This window comes from Echinops telfairi, unplaced genomic scaffold (assembly GCF_000313985.2).
Source record: "Echinops telfairi isolate 266 unplaced genomic scaffold, ASM31398v2 ScPeMD7_3533;HRSCAF=4204_0, whole genome shotgun sequence".
Taxonomy (NCBI): Eukaryota; Metazoa; Chordata; class Mammalia; order Afrosoricida; family Tenrecidae; genus Echinops; species Echinops telfairi.
In genome coordinates, this window is record NW_022107431.1 from 33855729 (window position 1) to 33875456 (window position 19728).

At 43.9% G+C, this 19728-nt stretch overlaps 1 protein-coding gene across 7 annotated transcripts in view; it reads left to right on the forward strand.

Moving 5' to 3' along the window:
- Positions 1-19728, forward strand: part of MAP7 (microtubule associated protein 7) — a 139773-nt gene that overhangs the window by 80458 nt on the left and 39587 nt on the right. For all 7 annotated transcript variants that reach the window (XM_045294729.1, XM_045294724.1, XM_045294722.1 and 4 more), the window contains exons 2-3: positions 10383-10484; positions 12850-12927. In XM_045294729.1, coding sequence (XP_045150664.1) covers positions 10383-10484; positions 12850-12927 — 180 coding nt within the window. The remainder of the gene's footprint in view (positions 1-10382; positions 10485-12849; positions 12928-19728) is intronic.

The following is a 19728-nucleotide window of genomic DNA, read 5'->3' on the forward strand; positions in this document are numbered from 1 at the left end:
TGAACCCTTGATAATTTATATATTATTTTTATTTTCATATTTTACATCATCCGGTCTCCCTTCACCCACATTTCTGTTGTCCATCCCCCAGGGGCAGCAGGGGGAGGAGTGTTGTACGCTGATCATTGCGATCAGTTCCCCCTTTTTTCCCCTTCGCCCCCCACCTTCCCCCTACCCTCATGGTATCACTACTCATTATTGGTCCTGAGGGGCTTATCCATCCTGGATTCTGTGTGTCAAGAGCTCTGATTTGTACCAGTGTACATGCTCTGGTCTAGCCAGATTTGTAAGGTAGAACTGGGGTCATGATAGTGGTGGGGAGGTAGAACAAGAGGAATGTATGTTTTGTTGGTGCTATACTGCACCCTGGCTGTCTCGTCCCTTCCTTGTGACCCTTCTGTGATGGGATGTCCAATTGTCTGCAGTTGGGCTTTGGATCGCCATGATCATTTGCATCGAAATGGTTGTTTGTTTTGGGTCTTCTGATTTTTGTCATTAAGTTAGCTGGCTGTTACACATGAGTAAGCACATAGCTACCAGCTGAAAGGTTGGAGGTTCAAACTCAACTAGAACCACCTCCGAAGACAAGTGTGGGATGTGCTTCCAGAAGGTCACAGCCCTGAGTACTGCAGAACAACTCAGTGCTACTCTCCGCCCCTGGGATCATTCTGAGCCTAAACCAACTTGACAGCAGCTACCCACAACAGGCTTGTCACTCATGCTTGCCTGGATCTTTGCCACAGAGCAGATCAGCCCCCGCCCCCGCCCTTTCCCTTCTCTCCCTCTCCTGTCTTTTTCCCAGCACTTATTCGTTGTTACATTAAAGACATGGAGACTGTGGAATAAAGGCCTGGTTGCTGCCCTCAGCTTGCTCTGTTCACATAGAAAATTGTCCTACTCCTGTGCCAACATGGAAGTCGAAGACTGGCTACCGCTGGTCCCGTGTGCCGGGTTCTGTGGACTCAGAAGATGAAGCTGAGATTAGACTCAAGCTCTTTGCAGGCAGATTTTACAGATTGAATTTTTAAAAGCAAAAGTAATGGTTATGTCAATATTTTTATCTCATTTATAGACTTTCACAGTTCAATGCATCTGCCTGTAGTTCTTCTTGGGAGCTGATGGACTTATACATTATTAACACATCTTCATGTGTCTGCCCCATTCTTTACACCATAGTGTCAGTTTGAAAATGAGAAGTGGTGCCTGTGGTAAATTCTGTCCCCACAGGCCACATATGGACTGTCTGCCACTTTGGACTGCATTCATAAAACCAAGGTCTTTATGTTGTGTTTGTGCCATCTCAGTAGTGAACTTTTTTGGAGGAGGGGCATCTTTGGTCAAAAATAATTTTCCATCACTCTTAAATGATTTTTTCATTATGAAGAAATGGAGGAATCCGAAAGTGACTCTCAGCAAGTCATCATTTCTGAATGAGTTCCCCTCAGATTTCAAAACCTCCACACTTCCTTCTCATCTCTAATCTGTCTGCTGTGGCCCTCACGTCCTAACACTGCAATCCACCGAGTGCATGAAGGCACAGCGCCCCTGACTGTGCTGTGTGTGTCGGCGGAGTAAGGAGGGCAGCACACAGGACTCCATCGACATTTGGTTTTGCAACTAGAAATGTGGCCAAGAAATAGTTCTTCTTCATCATCATCATGGCTGTGTCAAAACAAATGTGGCCAGAGAGCCTGTACTACAGAATAAGCTTACTTGGGAGAGCAGAGAAAACGACACTTCAGCTTTCAAGGCACCGTTTTTAGCATCTGTCGTTACTTAAATTGCTAAGTTTCAATACCTGTCCATTGTGGGGATGGTGTAGTCCCGGGCAGGATGTCGTTCTGTTGTATTTAGGGTCGCTGAGGCAGACGTGACATGATAGTGGAGTTTGTTTGCTTACTTGCTTGCTTGTTTTATGGCACTGTGGGTGAGACATTGGCCTGCTAACCTCAAGGTCAGTAATTCAAACCCACTAGTCACTCCTTGGAAGAAAGATGAGGCTTTCTGCTCCCATAACAATGTATAGCCTCAGAAATCAAAAGAGGACGGTTTAATCACTAATCACTCTGAATCAGAATAGACTCAATGATGGTGAGTCTTGAGTTAATTGGTTGGAATCAACTCAGTGGCAGTGGTTTGGGTTTGACGTGGTTAACACTTATTTGATTACTGGTTTGTGGGTTTTGTTGATTTGCTTTTTAGTTGAATTGTTCTGTTGTTTCCATTTTACCCATTTATGTATTTTTCCCTCCAAAGGATGATAAGCGTCTCTATGTCGTAGGATCTTTGTGTTCTCTGTGCCTAGCACCGGGGCTGGCCCACCAGGGTGTTAGTAAACGTTCTTTGGAAAATTGACTTAACACTGTTTCTGAGCCTGGGAGAAGGGTGGCTCCGTAGACAATAGCTAAGAGACAGACAGACAGACATCCATCTTGCAGCACAACAGTGGCAGAGTTTGCTGTGATGGCAAAAACACATGATCACATATGTCTTGACTGATATGCTACTGGGAAATCATGTGTGTAAGTGCAGGGTTAATACCTGACCCAGGTGGCACTTTAACCAACTGAGGAGATGACACCTTGGAAGAGGAGATCTTAGGCTGGGGAACGAAAACTCCAAAACTCAGTTTGGGGAAAGACCCTAAAACTAGATGTCAGCAAGTAAAGAGTACGTGGAGGTAGATGCAATCTTCTCCTCTCCTCCTCTCGTCATTTTATTCTTGCCAACACTGGCTTCTTCATTAAAACTCATTTTGCCTCAGCTTGTTAGCTGCTCCTTTGAAGGGGCCATCACTGTAGGAGCCTTTCCCTTTCTACGGCGCAGGAGCCTGAGGAGACCGAACACCAGGGTAGCAGGCTCAGCAGAAGCGTTTGCAGAAGTGCATTGAGCCAAGCTCATGTGCATCCCCAGGATGCAGTGTCCCGAGGGAGTTGCTGGGACTCAATTTCATCCCTGTGGGTTGAAAGATTTTATCTTTTTTTTTAAAAAAGCATGACCTACATTTTCATTTTAAAATATGTAGGACATCTGAATACTGTGGTGACTGCTGAAAATTCAGCCCTCTCTCTGCTAAGGGCATACACAAACACATCACTCTTTAATGTGCTCGCCGTCCACCTGCCACACCTCAGCCTTTGCAACTGGTGGGTCATGATTGCTTATTTGCTCCATAAGCTATTAAAGTGATTTTTTTTATATTGCTAATTAGAATAGCCACAATATTAGATGTGAAAAATTAAATTTTGTCAACTGAATAAACAAAAATAGAAAATTAATATGGTCAAACACTCTGAATTGTGTGAAAACTACTGCATAATCCTCACATCCTAGTTTTAATCAATAACACGCTGCAGTTGCTGTAACGGCACAGAGAACAGAAGCATAGAAACTGCTCCTGGGGAGAAGTCTGCAGAGCACCCAGAGCCCTTCCCCAGGGAAGTCGCACAGGAAGGCATCCAGCATTGAGTTCCAACAGCACCTGTGAAGGGTGGTCTCCCAGGGACTCGGGACCCGGGACTGGGTCTGTCCACGTAGGCATCCTCTGCCTAGCACATGCCAAAATTCCACACCCTCCAAAGGAAACAGGTACTCAGCATGAACCACACTAGGAGACAGACGCTTGGGGCACTGGAAGCCACTCCTGGCAGGGCATGGTGGGAACGCTCCAGGAGTCCAAGACCCCAGCTCCCAGCCCAGGGCCCACCTTGAAGCAGGGCTTCCTAGAGACAGCAGTCCAAAGCCTGCTAGGTTCACTTTTTGTACAGTTAGCTAGAAGCAATAAGAGTAGTACATATGAAACTACTAATATTCAGTCGTTTTAAACATGAGGGTTAATATTCTGTGGTTCAACCTCTGCTTCCGTGTTCCAGGCTGCGCTTCCAAAGCTGTCTGTGTATGTCCACAGAGTCCAGCTGAGCAACATAGCAAAGAAGACCCACACAGTACTGAAAGTTGAGCGCTAAGTGTGTGGTTTCCTAATGCATGTTCCATATCTTAGTAGCATTAATGGCTGAAACACAGTATTGGGGATGTCAGGTTCCAATCTCTGTCTGTGAGGTTTAAACTCAGGCGAGCACTAGGTTTTTGTCACAGGTGTCTTATTTTCGAGCAAGTAGTTTGTGTTTGACTGGTTGGCTTGACCAGTTGCAAGAAGATTCTTCAGCCAAATCGTACAGCCAAACACAGAAGCGAAGCCATGAGAGCCGTGGCCTTTATGGGAAGGCCGTGCAAGGACTGCAGTGGATCGTAGGGGCTGTGGATTGTAAAGGCACATTCACTTGTGGCGCTTACTGAGCTACCATGTTTGCTAGAGGATGGCTGCAAATGTCAGCCGCCTCCCTGTTTTCCTCGGTGCGCATTCGGGATGCAGCCCAGACCACAAGTGCACGCCTGGTCCCTTCCTGATGCTGCGTCCCTCGCGGCGCTACTGATGCACAAAGCTTTCAAGCTTGTTAGAAGATCAATAAAGATTTTATGAGGCTAGTTCGCTTCCTGTTTTAAAAAAAGAAAAAGATTCAGATGAACAATACTGGGAAACCACTCAAAGTGGTGTCTTAAAAAGATGAATTTTTTCTTCTGGTTTTTTTTTTTAACCATTTTATTGGAGGGTCTCTTACAAATCTTGTAACAGTACACTTGCACATGTTGTCATCACCATTTCCAAAACAATTTATTTCTGCCTGAGCCCTTAGTATCAGCTCTTCTTTTTTCCCCTCCCTCCCACACCCTTGTGAATCCTCGATCAATTATATATTATTGTTGTTGTTTCATGTCTTACCCTGTCTGTCGACTCCCTTCACCCTCCCTGGGGGGGAAAGGGTGAATTTTAACACGGTGGGTGTCTAGTAGTTACCCAAGGTTTTCAGGTTTCCAGGATGAATTTTAACACGGTGGGTGTCTAGTAGTTACCCAAGGTTTTCAGGTTTCCAGGTTGTGGCGATCTTGAAATGAGTAAATATTTGTTTCATTTTATTCTCAAGCAGTGGAATTCCCTGCATTTTGTTATTTTTAAAAACAACAAGATTTAATTTTCTTACTATGATTGAGGTCTTTTATATAAGATGCGTGATCATAATGTGATGAAAATTTGAAAACCATTCATAATCCTCAGAAAGATGTCATCTCGCCCAGCCCCAAATAGACTGACAGTGACCTCTTCCCAAACCAGACAACAAGGAACAGCAGCTGCTGCTGTTGAATCAGCTTCCATCAGCGCGGCCCCGTCTGCCAGAGGAGACGTTGGCAGCTCCACCAAGTTTTCAAAAGTACATCACCAGACCTTCTTCCCAGGCACCTGGTTAGCAGCCATTCGGGTTAACCCAAGGACTCTTTCCATTCTCCCTAAGTCCAGCCTACCTGAGGCCCCCAAGGAGGTGTGGTGGCAACTCACCTGAAGACACCTCTTCGGCTCACAAGCGGCAGTACCAGGCTTTGCTGCTGCCGGTCACTGTGCCTCTCAGGAGCTGGTGGACATAGGTTTGCTTTTCCTGCCAGTGGTAGGTACGAGCAGAGCCCCGAGGACATAGAAACCTAGTTTTTCACATTGTGCAAGGAATGGGAGAGGTCTCAAAATACCCTCCACCACTATGACGCCTTATGGTGGACTAGGCAGTGAGGCAAGACCTTTCTGTATAATCTCATTAATTTTCACTATGAAAACATGCATTTCCCCCCAGTTGCATACAGATGGGGAAATTCAGACTGAGAAAGGTTCAGTGACTCGGCGAGGATCCACTGCTCCTAAATGCAGAGCCAAGTCAGCTGACCTCAGAGTGCTCTCTTTACCTCCGTCCAGACTCAGCCACACTGTGGGCTTGTGACATCCAGCACCTTTATGGAAGAGCCCACAAGTTGGGAGATAAGGGGCTGATTACTCGTGAAAACACTTGCCACTTGCCAAACCCTCTGGAAGCTTCTTAGCAGTACAGCTTCTCCCTTACTCCTCTCAGGATCACATGAGCTTGTCAGTGTCTACCCCATATCACCCACTCACAGCAGGTAAGTAATGTTGTCTACGTCACTGGGTCGGGAGTTGCAGGCTCCAGGTTTGAACCTAAGTCGAAGTGTGTGACCATGCTATTCCATGTACAGGCTTAGCCAAAGAAGTTAGTGGAGAAATATGGACTCTTACGGTGGTGGAAAGAAAATGTCGTGGTGGTGGTTATGTGCCATCAAGGCAGTTCTGACCCATCGCGGCCTTGGGCAAGAGAGTCCGACACTGCTTGGTCTTGCACCCTCCTCACAATTGTCCCCTGCGTGAGCTCATTGGGGCAGTCACTGTTCAGTCCATCTTGTGAAAGCCCTTCCTCTTTGTCACTGCCCCTCTGCTTTACCAAGGACTGGTCTCTCCTGACAACATGTCCTAAGTAGGTAAGACAAAGTCTCGCCATCCTTGCCTCTTAAGGAGCACTCTGGCTGTACTTCTTCAATACAGATTTGTTTGTCCTTTTGGCAGTTAGTTCAATGTACTTTGTTTTCTTTGCCCGCACCACAATTCAAATCCATCAATTCTTCTTCAGTTTTCCTTATCTAATGTCCAAATTTCACATGCATGTGAGACAATGAAAATACCATAGCTTGGGTCAGGTTCTCCAAATAACAGCCTTGCTTTTCAATACTCTTTTTAGTTCTCCAAATAACAGCCTTGCTTTTCAATACTCTAAAGACATCTTGTGCAACAGATTTACCCAATGCAAAGTGTCATTTGATCTCTTGACTGCTGCTCCCATGAGCATTGATTGTGGATCCAAGCAAGACAAAGTCCTTGACAACTTGTTATTTCTTTTTATGGTGTTGTCCAATGTGAGGATGTTGGTCTTCTTTACATTGAGTTGCAATCCATACTGAAGGCTGCAATCCTTGACCTTCATCAGCAAGTGCTTCAAGTCCTCCTTGCTTTCAGCAAGTAAAGTTGTGCTATTGCAGGTTGTTAATAAGCCTTCCTCCAATCTTGATGCCGCATACTTTTTCATATTATCTCGTTTCTCTGATTATTTGCTCAATATACAGGCTGGATAAGTATGGTGAGGGGATACAACCCTGTTGAAAACCATGCAGTATTCTCTTGTTCTATTCGCACAACTACCTCTTGATCCAGTACGAGTTCCACATGCGCAAGTGAAGTGCTCTGGAATTCCCATTCTTCTCAAGGCCATCCATAGTGCTGCTATCAAAGCCCAAAGGAAGTTGAAAGCTTCAGACACATGTCCAGCCTAGAGCCTGGAAAACACCAGTTATATTGTCTTACGCAGCTCGACAATCTTCAGTCTTTCTATTCTGCTAACTTTAGCATCAGTTTTACAAGAACATAGAAAAAATGTAAGATGAATTTTAAATGTCTTGTTCAGAGCATGACTCAGAGGGTCTTGTGGGATAGGAATGAATTCCCGAGAGCCATGATAGTGCTGTGCAGATAGGCCTCTGATGTTCCAATAGAGTGGACCCAGTAATAGTTTGATGTCACCAAACTGGAATTCACATAACCAGAACCTCCAGTTTAATTGAACTTTATTTTTCTTTTACATTTGACTTTCAGTGCCAGAAAGCACAGGGGGGGGGCGAGGGGGGGGTGTGTGTGATCATGGATCATTCCACAAGGTTGGACTACACATGTTTTGAGGCCTATTAATCTCTTTTGTGGCCAGGTATTATGATACCTTCAGTTAGGAGAGATGTTTATTACCAGGCCCCAGGGTACTAAAGAGAATCACCAGGAAAAAAAGTATATTGAATCTGTCAGGCCAGAAGAGAAATGAGTGCACGTAGAATATATTCTAAATGTTGCTAATTATAGATAAACAAATGTTACTAATTATCACTCAGTTAGCTAAAAATGAGAGAACAATTCTGAACACCTCAGCTAATTACAGCTTTACTCGCTGTGTACTGGCAGCGACTTTGTAATACGCGGAAAATACCAGTGAACGTGCTTCAGATCTGGGTGAGACTCTCCTTCTGCATGTGTATTTTGAAGTATTAACCCCCTTAGGAGCCGCTTTGGAAAGATTAACTTGCAGGGTAGCAGGAAAAGTTATTTGGCAGCAAAGGTTCTAAGAATAGCCCCCTTTTTTTGTCTTTTCACGGGCTGCCTCTAAGTCACTACACATAGCTGAGCTTCACCTGCTTCCTGTTGGAACTGGGGTCTTGTTTTTGGCACTAGGATGAAAACATGTATGACAACCTTGTAAAGCCATTCGAGGTTTGCTGTCTCTCTCAGTCAGGCATGCCTCGGCCCTCACCCACCCACCCACCCCCGCCCCCCACCTATAGATTGTGGTCAGCCGGGTGGTATCAGCCTTTTCTAGTCACGGTGAAGTGCCGGGGAACGTCTTGTAGGAACTGCCCACTGAGGCCTTTTGCTGCTTGGCCTTTGATTTGCCATCTGCCTGTTCTCGGCTGGATTCCTTACAGCTCTTCCCCTGCAGAAAAGGCTCAAGTTGATGAAACAGCCCCAACAATATCTGTGTGTTTGTTTAAAACAAACCCATTGAAGGTGGGATACTTAGGATTAAAATGATTATATAATTCTCTTTCTACTACTAGTTGTGTGATTTGTTTCCATGCAGGCTCACATTGTATGTACTTAGAAGATGGCCATAAAAATTAGTGATGACCCATTCAGAGGTCAAAGACCTAGTCTCTATGTTCCGCCGGTAAATTTAGTAATTAAGAAAAAATTTTTAGCATATCTTGGGAACGCGCTTTAAAGTTAGTCACCCTGAAATAAGATTATCATCATATCCTTTCAAATTCAGAAGCCTTGAGTAGATGGAGCCTGCGTTCTAGGTAAAAGCTAATTCCCCTAGCCTATAATTTATGATCATCAGATAGAATTCCCACACTCTGGTGAGAAAGTCACTGTGAATAACTAGGCTATAGTTGCATCCATATAGTTGGAATTGCAAAATAGTGCAGTGTGGGTTTGGCATGGGTGTGGTCTCAACATTAGAACGTCCATAACACTGTTAGCTTTAAACTCACTGCCATCAAATGGATTCCCACTTACAGGGGCAGGGTTCTGGTGGCATCGTAGTTACGAGTTGGACTGCAATCTGAAAGGTCCACAGTTCAAAACCACTAGCCACTTCTCAGGAGAAAGGGCTTTCTACTCCCATAAAAAGTTACCATCTCGGAAGCCCACAGGGGCAGTTCTACCTTGTCCTATAGGGTCGCTAAGAGCCGGTATTGACTTGATGGCAGTGGGCTAGTATTAGATAATCTAGAATATGGAATAAGGCTTTGTACTAAAGATCCTCCCTATCTTGTCAAAAGTTGTCAAGAGTCAAGAGTAACTCTCAAACTAACCAAAACCAGACTCACTGCCGTCAACTTGGAGCAATCCTCTAGGACAGCATAGAACTGCCGTGTGGGCATGAGTCGGCATCAGTTCAGTGCCAGTGAATTTGTTTGTTGTTGTTGTTGTTGTTGTTGTTGTGAGGAAGTGTAGACTGCCTTCTTTAGCGAAGCAGACTACACATCTTTCTCCAACAGAACTGCTGTGGGTTCACACCGCTGACGTTCCAGCTATGCGATGGGCGCTTAACCGGTATGCCGCCAGAACCCCATATAAGTCTGCTTTATACAAAGAATATTCCTGTAGTTGCTCTGGACTTAGACCGTTTAATGAGTGTAAGAAATGTATCTGCCTTTTAAAATGGCTCCTATTCAAAAACTAAGTAAATGTTTCTGGCTGTTGATAAAGGAAGGCTGCACAAGCCTCATTGGTGTGCTAGCTTCGGACCAGAGTTGTTTTGAAGGCGGGGGTAGGAGGCATTCTCCCTGATTCGATGGCGAGGATCCTTTTCCAAAAGATGTCTATTTCCCTTTAGGAATACAGTAAATGAAGCAGGGGTGTGGGGTACACATGCTTGGACCTAGAGGACCCCCTACTTTCGCCCATTCGCCTGTTGCCACTGCGTGGCCTGGATTCAATCCTACTTGCCTCCCGCCTCCTTCTCGTAGTCTCTGCTACTGAACCTCTGCCAGAGCATTTTCCAATCCCAAGAAAGGATGCCTCTGCACTCCCTTTGGTGACCTGAGGGATCATGTTGGTGGCATTTTTTTAGCGACTCACACCAAGTAAGAACAGAGATCAGAGACTCTGAACTCCAGTTGTGCCTCCTGGTGGTTTCTTTATACGTATGTAAATGGGGACCAGCCAACCTGAATGACCCACATGGCCCTGGAAACCCTTCTACAGGATTGTGTCTTTGCCATAGCCCTGTAATGCTCCTTAAGGGGCAAGGCTGAACCCACCTCATCTCCCGAATCTGGCCTTGTATTTAAGGTAAAGATTGGCACGAAATGTCGAATAGTGAAGTCTCTGCTTATATTTTAGGAAACTAAACACATCCTTTCTCTTTCTTTCCTGTCTTACATAGCTCCTGACAGCTGCAAAGTGCAAGATAAGAAAGCACCTGCCTCCAACCACCCCTCCTCTGCTGTTTCAGGTCAAACTAGCAACCACTCAGGAAACAAGCCAGGTATGCTGCATTGCTTCAATAAGGGAAAGTGGAGGCTATTCTTAAAGGGACGCTGCTGGCTTATAGATTCAACAGAGCTAAAATTTGGGAGAGCTGGGTTCCTGTCCTTCCTGCAACACACACTCACATGGGTTTGTAGGAGTTTGTTGAGTCAGAGAACCACTTAAAGCCATCCTTCTCTGTCCTTAAAAACAGAGTTCAAAATCGAGACCCTGCTTACCACCGAAAATTACTTTAGCCATCAGTGAGATGGCATAGGTAGATGCATTTGTTTTCTGTCAAGCAGTGTATAAGAGGTAATAATTTACCTTTCTGCTTCTAATGATAGATGTGGTCCAATTGTGTATACCTGTATATTCAGCATTCTTTCACATCTCTTTTTTAATTTTTTTGAAAAAGAGTTTTAAAAATCTTGACAAATAACAAAGCTGAGAAGGAATTCTGTTTTTATTCAATATTCCTTTCAGTGATCCTACACCTACCCAGTAATTTCACTGAATACTCTGTAATTCATAGTCTGTTCCCACCGGGTAATATGGAGAAGCAAGCATTCTGTAAACATGATAGGAACAGTTGAGTAGACAGAGGAGTTACTTCCAGGTGTCCAGCAATGCTGCTCAGTAGGATGTATCTCAAACTGCTCGTGTACACGCGGCGTGATGGAGAGAGACGCCAAAGGAAAGGAAAGTCGGGCTGAACGGAGTCAGAGGAGTCAGAGTAGCATTGTGCTCCACGGAACTTTCGAGAGCTGGTTTGGTCAAAGCGTATTGCCAGGCTCTTCGTCTGAGGGGCCGCTGGGGGGACTTGAGCCTCCAGCCTTTGAGTGAGCAACTGAGCGTGTTCACTGCTGCCCTGTCCCAGGACTTCAGTTTATTCTAGTGGACCTTCATTTCTCACACTCACGTGATAATCCCTATGGAAGCTGTAATTCTTCAACATGAAAATCTCAACCATGAAAATTGAGCATAACTATAATGCTTGGCCAACTGACTGGAAGAGATCCATATAGCACCTATTTCAAAGAAAGGCAGCCCAACGGAGTACTCAAGCTACACAACGATATCATTGATATCGCACACAAGTAAAATTTTGCTTGAGATCATCCAACAATGATTGCAGCAGTACATTGACAGGGATTGTATAATGTATAATGTATTCAATGCATGAAATCCAAGATAAATAAGCCTGTCAGAAATAGTAATGGGAGTAGCGATTTCCTGGGGGGATTTGGGGGGACCGATAGTAAAGATGATTGTATAACCCCACTCGAGGGGAATGAATAACAGAATTGTAGGGAAATGGATACAGTGAATGATGTAAGATAAGGATAATAATCTGTAGGCAATTGGACATCCCCTTATGGAAGGTTCGCAGGGAGGATATGAGCCAATCGGTACAGTGTAACAACAATGAAACATACAACTTTCCTCTAGTTCCTAAATGCTTTCACGGCTTCCCCAACTATCATGATCCCAGTTCTATCTTACAAATTTGGCTAGACCAGAGGATGTACACTGGAACAGATAGGAACTGGAAACACAGGGAATCCAGGACGGATGATCCCTTCAGGACCAGTGGTGAGAGTGGCGATACCGGGAGGGTGGAGGGAGGGTGGGGTAGAAAGGGGAACCGATGACAAGGATCTACATATAACCTCCTCCCTTGGGTAGGGGGTAGACAACAGAAAAGACGGTGATGGGAGACATCAGACAGTGTAAGATATGACAAAATGATAATTTATAAATTATCAAGGGTTCATGAGGGAAGGGGGAGCGAGGAGAGGGGATAAAATGAGCTGATGCCAGGAGCTTAAGTGGAGAGCAAATGTTTTGAGAATGATGAGGGCAATGAATGTACAAATGTGCTTTACACAATTGATTTATGTATGGATTGTGATAAGGGTTGTATGAGCCCCTAATAAAATGATTTTTTTAAGATATGAATAATAATAATATTTATAATGTAAGATTAAGGGTTCCAGAGGAGTAGGGAGGCGGGGGGGTGGGGTGGGGGAGGTGGGGGGTGGCCTGATATCAAAGAGTTCAAGAAGAAAAAAAATGTTCTGAAAAGTATGGTGGCAGTAATTGTAAAATTATGCTTGATCTAATTGAATTATGAATTGCTATAATATCTGTAAGAGCTCCCAATAAAATTATCTTTAAAAATACACAATTTGATAAAATTAAAATGGAAAAAAAAACGATTTATAGCCTCAAAAACCCTGTATAGGGTTGATATGAGTCAGAATCAACCTGATGGGGTCACACGTTTTTAAGACCTTAACCCCTCCTCACCACAGTGGGATGTCAGTATATATGTTTTTTGTTTGTTGTTTCTTAACTCGTTCTTCTTTCTCTTTGTTCAGACCCGCCGCCTGTGCTGCGGGTTGATGATCGGCAGCGGCTGGCCCGGGAGCGGCGCGAGGAACGGGAAAAACAGCTAGGTATCTCCAGCCCTGCCCTCGGGTTTGCTCACTCGGAGACACTGGTTAAAGTGTGGGTTTTCCCTGCAGCATGATGGCTATTTCACATTGAGCAAATGGACATCACTATGTTAACTGTGTTTCTACTGTGCCTTGGTGAGTTAGAAAATGGTGCTTGTGGCAGGTGTCATGAAATACAATTTATTTATTACCAGATATACACATAGGGCTAAATTTTACGTAACAGTAGGATTGGAGTCAGGCCCAGGATTAGAGTAATTTTTGTTTTGTATTACAATTAATCACCGTTTAATGTGTCATAGGAGCAAATTACAGATATATGGAGGGATCACATATCTGTGATTACATTACCAAGTTTGGAAGGTAGAAGGGCCAGTGAACCTATTATTCTTTTTTAATGTAGAAATTTACTAAATAAATAAAGATTTTCATTTAAAAAGAAAGAAAGAAACTTACATGACACTGAACTGCTGGGCAGTTGCTGCCACCATGTTAGTAAGGATGCTGCTGTTGAATCTATAGATGGTGCTACCAATGGGCATGCTGCCAAGATCTAGTGAGTTTTCCTTTTATTGCCTAACACCTTGTGGAAGGCTAGGTCAGACAGGATTTCTTCCACGGTCACCTGGACTAGCTTACCAGAAATCGAACACCAAAACACTCAGAACTTGAGCAGTCATGGAGCAAGGATCCTGGGGCCAGCTCCTCTGTACTTCAGTGTTCACGTACGCGAAGTTGCTGAAACAAAATGCTCTGTCTTTATCTTCCTTAGAGAGATGAAATGCTTGGTTAGCATGCCTCAGTGTTTCTGGAGCGTCTAAGTATTGCTAAGGCTTACTTGGATTGCTGAAAATCTTTCCAGTTGATGACCCATAACTTTTGTAAAGCAATTGCAACTTGTAGGTATCTGTGTTTTGTATGGAGAGCCCAGCAGCAATATCTGCATCCATTTGACGTTGTTTCTTAAATCTGGGTGTGTTAGTCCAGGTAGACTAGAAAAACTAATTCATGGACATTGATATGTATATAAGAAAGTGCTTTATATAAAGAGTAATTGTACATTAAGAAAGCAGCCCAGCCCAGTCCAGATCAAGTCCAGCAGTTCAATATTAGCCCATATGTCCGATACCAATCTATAAAGTCCTCTTCAAACTCACAAAACACATGCAATGATGCCGAATGCAGGTGGGAAGGAAGTCTTGTGGATCCAGTGATATTGTTAGCATCTCAGCACTGGCAGGGGTCTCTACATGGCTCCTCTGGCTCAGGGCACTAGAGTAGTTCCATGTGACTTCTCCACAGGGATGTCTCGCAGGGAGTGAGCAGAGAGAGAGTGTCTCCCGCCTCCAAGGAGAAATACCAGAGTTCCCAGAATCCTCAGGAGAACACCATGCCCACAGAGAGGCCTCATTAGCTATGATCTGATTGACAGATTAGACTCTACCTTCTCTCTTAATCCTCTCAAATTGACAGACGATTATATAACCACCACACTGGAACTGAATGGCGCCTAGACCAGAATAGCTACCAAACGTTTGTTGACGATGTGTACATTCTTTTAACGCAGGCCCATTTTTATCCCTTGCAGTGATTTCCATACAAGATCATTTGATTTGATTTTGTGGTTATTTGTTTGATTGTTTTTGAACCACTGAGATTTTTACAGATTTTACTGACTTGTTAGGAGCCAGCTGGCTCTGTCCCTAGATTTTCCACCAAGGCCGACGTTCCCTGTCTGTCCGTGACAGGTATCCTGCAGGTGGGTAGCTTCCTGGAAAACTGGGCTGTGTGCGCCCAGCAGGGCATACCCTCTCCTTTAGCCCCCTGCCATCTGCAGCTCTTCCTGTTCTGAACAGGGCCCGTTCCCCCCTAGTCACAGTTGGTTGGGCAAACAGACCAGAACGGAGAGGAGAGGGCAAAGCAGACCTTGTGAAGCAGGAAGAGACATATTACTATGCTGTTAGCTGTCGATTTCTCTCTGTTTTCGGCTCTGTGCCAGGAGTAGTGCCCCCTGCCACCCTGCCCCATCAGGTCAGGCCTTGTACCATTAGATGCCTTATAGAGGAGTTACCATGGCAATTCATAGCGCTGGAACGAAAGTATCTCCGTTTACGGTTTGAATACTGTATAAATGAACTTTTGCATATTAACTTAAACCTTCCTACCAGAGTCACGCTGTAGCAGCTATTTGTAGCAAGTGTGAAACTACTGGTCAAACATAAGTACTTTTGCTTCTTGGGCTATAAAGTTGTAAGACTTGCCGCTGTCAGGGTTCAAATTCTCGCTAAAGCTGCCTGCTTCAATGCATTGCATGTTGAGTGGCTGGCGTTTCCTTAGGGTGGAGACCCATATTTCGATCCATATGGGTGGGATACTGCTTCTCAACATTTTAGGGCCTATTTGCCTGTATAGTGTGTAGGAGATGATCAAAAGATGAATAATGCTGGGATGCATTGCCTTAGACTAGCTGCAGTCTAGCGGGGAAGGAGGCTAAGCCAACACTAACTGTGACACGGGAACCAGAGGGCATGTTTGTGGACTCCAGAGAGCCCGAGTCTGCCTGTGTCCAGTGCCACCTGAGCTTCCTCTTGGAGGATGAAGAGGCTTTATCCAGGGCTGGAGAGCTGGGTACGGTCAAGGAACAGGGAATGGAGAGAGCATTTGCTAAGAGACCCACATGCTCTTAAGATTAGTTCCTGGTCCAAACATTTTTCGGGTTATTGCCTGATCATCATAACCCTTTTGATGTCTATAATTTTTGTTTCTTCCTCTCCCCTACCATATTAAATATAATAATTTTCCTTAATTCTGATCTCATTTCTTTCCTGTTAAAAATCACAGGTTTTTCCCCCTCCCCTCTGCCCACCCCCCAAATCACAATGTCAATGAAAAACATCAACTTATTTTTCCCATTAATTTGTTTTTATTTTAAATCAGTGTGTTGTGACTATTTTTTCCACTTAAATAATCATAGTAGGAACTAAGCCATAGAGGCTCTCTTAAATCTAGCATTCCTACATCTAAAGCATATACATAAATATATAATTAAACATACATGTACATTTGTAAGAGCCATCAAAAATGTGACATCTAGTTTAAGCAGAGAATGTTAGGGTAATTTCTAAAGAATTTTTAGTAATAAAAAACAATAATAATCAACGGTCACATCTGACCAGGTACGTGTAACCGGCAGGTGCTATGATGGCAATAGAATGTTAACATACGGGACGACATATATGAGAGTGTGTGTGTGTGTTGTGTGTCCTAATTAGAGATCTTTGGATTGGGCTTAATTCAAAAACAGTTGATTTAACTACAGCTGGAATTTCTCAGTTTAAACCAGTGGTTCTCAACCTTCCTAATGCCATGACCCTTTAATACAGTTCCTCATGTTGTGGTGACCCCCAACCATAAAATTATTTTTGTTGCTTCTTCATAACTGTAATTTTGCTACTATTAGGAATCATAATGTAAATATCTGATATGCAGGATGTATTTTCATTGTTACAAATTGAACATAATTAAAGCATAGTGATTCATCACAAACAATATATAATTTTATATTGTGAAATATTATTCTGAAATATATATTTTCCAATGGTCTTAGGCAACCCCCATGAAAGAATCGTTTGACCCCAAAAGGTGTCGCAACCCACAGGTTGAGAACGGCTGGTTTAAACCCTTTTGAGTGAAAAATTAGAAAACATTTCATACATTTCAGCAAAGCAAAGTTTGCTAGATTGGCCAGTAGAACTATACAACAGTACCAGAGAAAGCAAGATACATAGAGGCAAAAGAAAGGTCCGGTTGCTTGGGTTTCGGGGCGTGGCATGTTTGTACTGTTTTGCAGATGGGCAAGGCCGGTTAATAACTTTCTGTGGGTTAAATCTGCGTCGCGCTTTAATGCTGCCGTGGTAGGGCTATGTCACGTGGCCTGTTGTTTCTGTGTCCTCCTTCACTTATTCCATAAAAATCACGCATAATTCTTCACATACGGGGTTTTTCTGTCACCTTGGTTGAGCACATATTCTCATATGTGCGTAATTTTTCTTAAAAGCTTTTTATGCATGAAGAAATGTCCTCAACCACTCCATTCCATCGGACAGTTCCTTAAAACTCCTCTGAACTCCTGCATCTCTTCTTATCCTGCCTTCTAAACTTCAGCTACATCTTTTCCGGGGTGGGGTGGGGGTGGGGGCTCATGGCTCCCGTGGGTTCAACTTTCGTATCTCCTTTGTTGATATGGGTTCCATATTTCTAGATACTCTCTCAGCAATGACTATTACTCTACTATCTGAAGCACAGTTTCTACAGAAAAAAATTGTTTTCTTCTCCCTCTCCTGCTGCTTCCTCCTCCTCTGCTTCCAGCCTGTCTCCTCTTGGGAATTTCTGAGTCCTAGTCTAGTGGGTTCTGTGTTTCTTTTTACTAGTCCTGAGAGGTATTGCATCTTTTGGAGAACAAAACATTGGCTGGCCCAACCCCAAGCATTGACTGGTCTCCATCCTGGCCCCCTTCATTGTAGTTGGGCTGCTTGTAGCTACCAGTAGTCAGCCTGGACTCCACCTACTCCTCTACCTGGGGCTACAACCATCTCTTTCAGGAAAATGTTTTTAATGGGAAATTGATGCTCTTTCTATCATTTAAGTCATGAAACCTTTCAGATCCATACCTGCATTTTTTTCCTTATTTTAAAAAGTCTTGTTAAGTATGTTTAGAGCAGAACACTTGCCATTCCAGCATTTGTCACATGTACAACTGTGACATTGAGGACCGTCACCACGTTGTTTAACTGTCACCACTATCATTTCCATATGTTTCCATCGCCCTAACAGAAGCTCAGCCGTGCTTTTATGTTTGCTACCACTGTCACGATCATAGTCCAGGCCTTGATTGTTGAATTTCTCATCCCCAGAAACCACCTTGTGGGTGCACTTTTTTGTAAATGGGAATCAATGAATGGGTATATTGTTGTTGTTGTTGTTGTTGTTGTTGTTGTTGCTCGGGGCCATCGGGACCCTGTGTAGGACAGAATGAAGCACCACCCAGCCCTGCCCCAGCCTCACACTTGTTTGAGTTCCATCGTCGCAGCCACCGTGTCGGTCCATCTTGTCCAGGGCCTTCCTCATTTCTGCTGCCCTCCCCTCCACTTTACGAAGCAGGAGGTCCTTCTCCAGGGACTGCTCTCTTCTGCTTCCACGTCCAGAGGACGTGCAGCAAAGTCTTGCCATCCTTGCTGCTAAGGAGCATTCTGCTGTACTCCTTCCAAGTCGGACGTGTGTTCTTCTGGCAGTCCACGTACTGTCACTGTTCTTTGCCAGCACCATAATTCAGCTGTACCGATTCTCATGCTTTTCCTTTTTCTTTTTTTGGTACCGATTCTTCTTCATGCTTCCTTATTCATTGTCCAACGCTCACATGCATGCGAGGCCATGGCAAATAGAATGGCCTGAGTCAGACGCACTGTAGTCCTCCAGGCAACATCATTGCTTTTCAACATTTTTTTATTTTTTTGCAATTCAGTTAAGATATCAGATTATCTAGCAATACCTGCACAAAAGGCCAGTTTAGCAAATCTTAAGTCCTTTTTATGGCCATTTTTTTTAATTAGATGAAAAAAAAACCACACAGATAATCTATATAATAGTTATGCGCTTGTCTAGTTCTCCAAATGTTATGAAATTGTCATGCAATATGTTGTCAATATATTTCAATAGAACACTTAAGAACACTTACCAAACAGATAATCCTTCTTTGGGGATCTACTGGATTTTCCTTTTTGAAGACGGTACAAATTACATTTGAAGTGTTGATTAAGTATAGTTCATGTAAAGATTATTTAATCTTTACATGAGAACAGATTTCTTAGCTGGCTAGAATTGGGACTTTTTGAGTTCTATAAAATCATAAAAGATTATCCAAAGATGAAATGGTAGATTAGCATAGATCATCACAAAAAAACTGAGCTAATAAGATCTATAAAAGTGACATGAGAAAGCTATCATACTATAACATTTTAGAAAGAGTATTAAATCTTAAAGTTTACTCAACTTCAGTTGTACTTTTTAAGAAGTTATTCCCTGGATAATTTCACCTGACTTTCTTTGCTCCTGGGAATTAACTTTGCCTGTTTTCTCCCCATCTTGGCGTGTGTTGTCACCAGAGAGCTATCCCGTTGAGAGCACATCAGGGAAACGATCACTTCAACCTTTAGACGCGTTCGAGCAGAACAGGACCCAGTCGTAAGCTGCCTGGCGAGCGCTGCCGACAAGAGCTGTCCCAGGCACCCAGCATGTCCCAGCTCACATCCTCTGCTTCAGGCCACCATTGGCCTGGCCAGGGATCTTCCTCCTCAGACTCTGTTCACAAAAAAGTTGTGGGAAGCGGTTTTCAGTGGACAATCTTGGGTCTCCCATATTTGTCACTTAGCGCATACATAGCATGTCACCAAGCTCACAAGGCTGCCGAGCAGAGTATCAGCAGGGACAGTATCTGAATAGACACTGGGGCTGGCAGGGGGGGGGCGGCATTTGCACATGAGAGAGCAGCTGTGTCAGGAGTCAAGCTCCAGACTGCTTGTTAAGGACGGGCCAGGGACCTCAGAAGCCAAAGCCCTCACATAAAGTGAATCATTGTAACAAACCAGCCTTCTTGTTACCCCCTCCCTCAAATTTACTTAAGGTAATGGTGTTAAACTCTAAAGAATAGGTCAGGGCCTTGTGAAAAGGTGGTGATAGAAGCTAAGATGGCATTCGAAGATCGGGCTCCTCACCTTTGGATGGCCGTTTCATGCCAACCTGGTG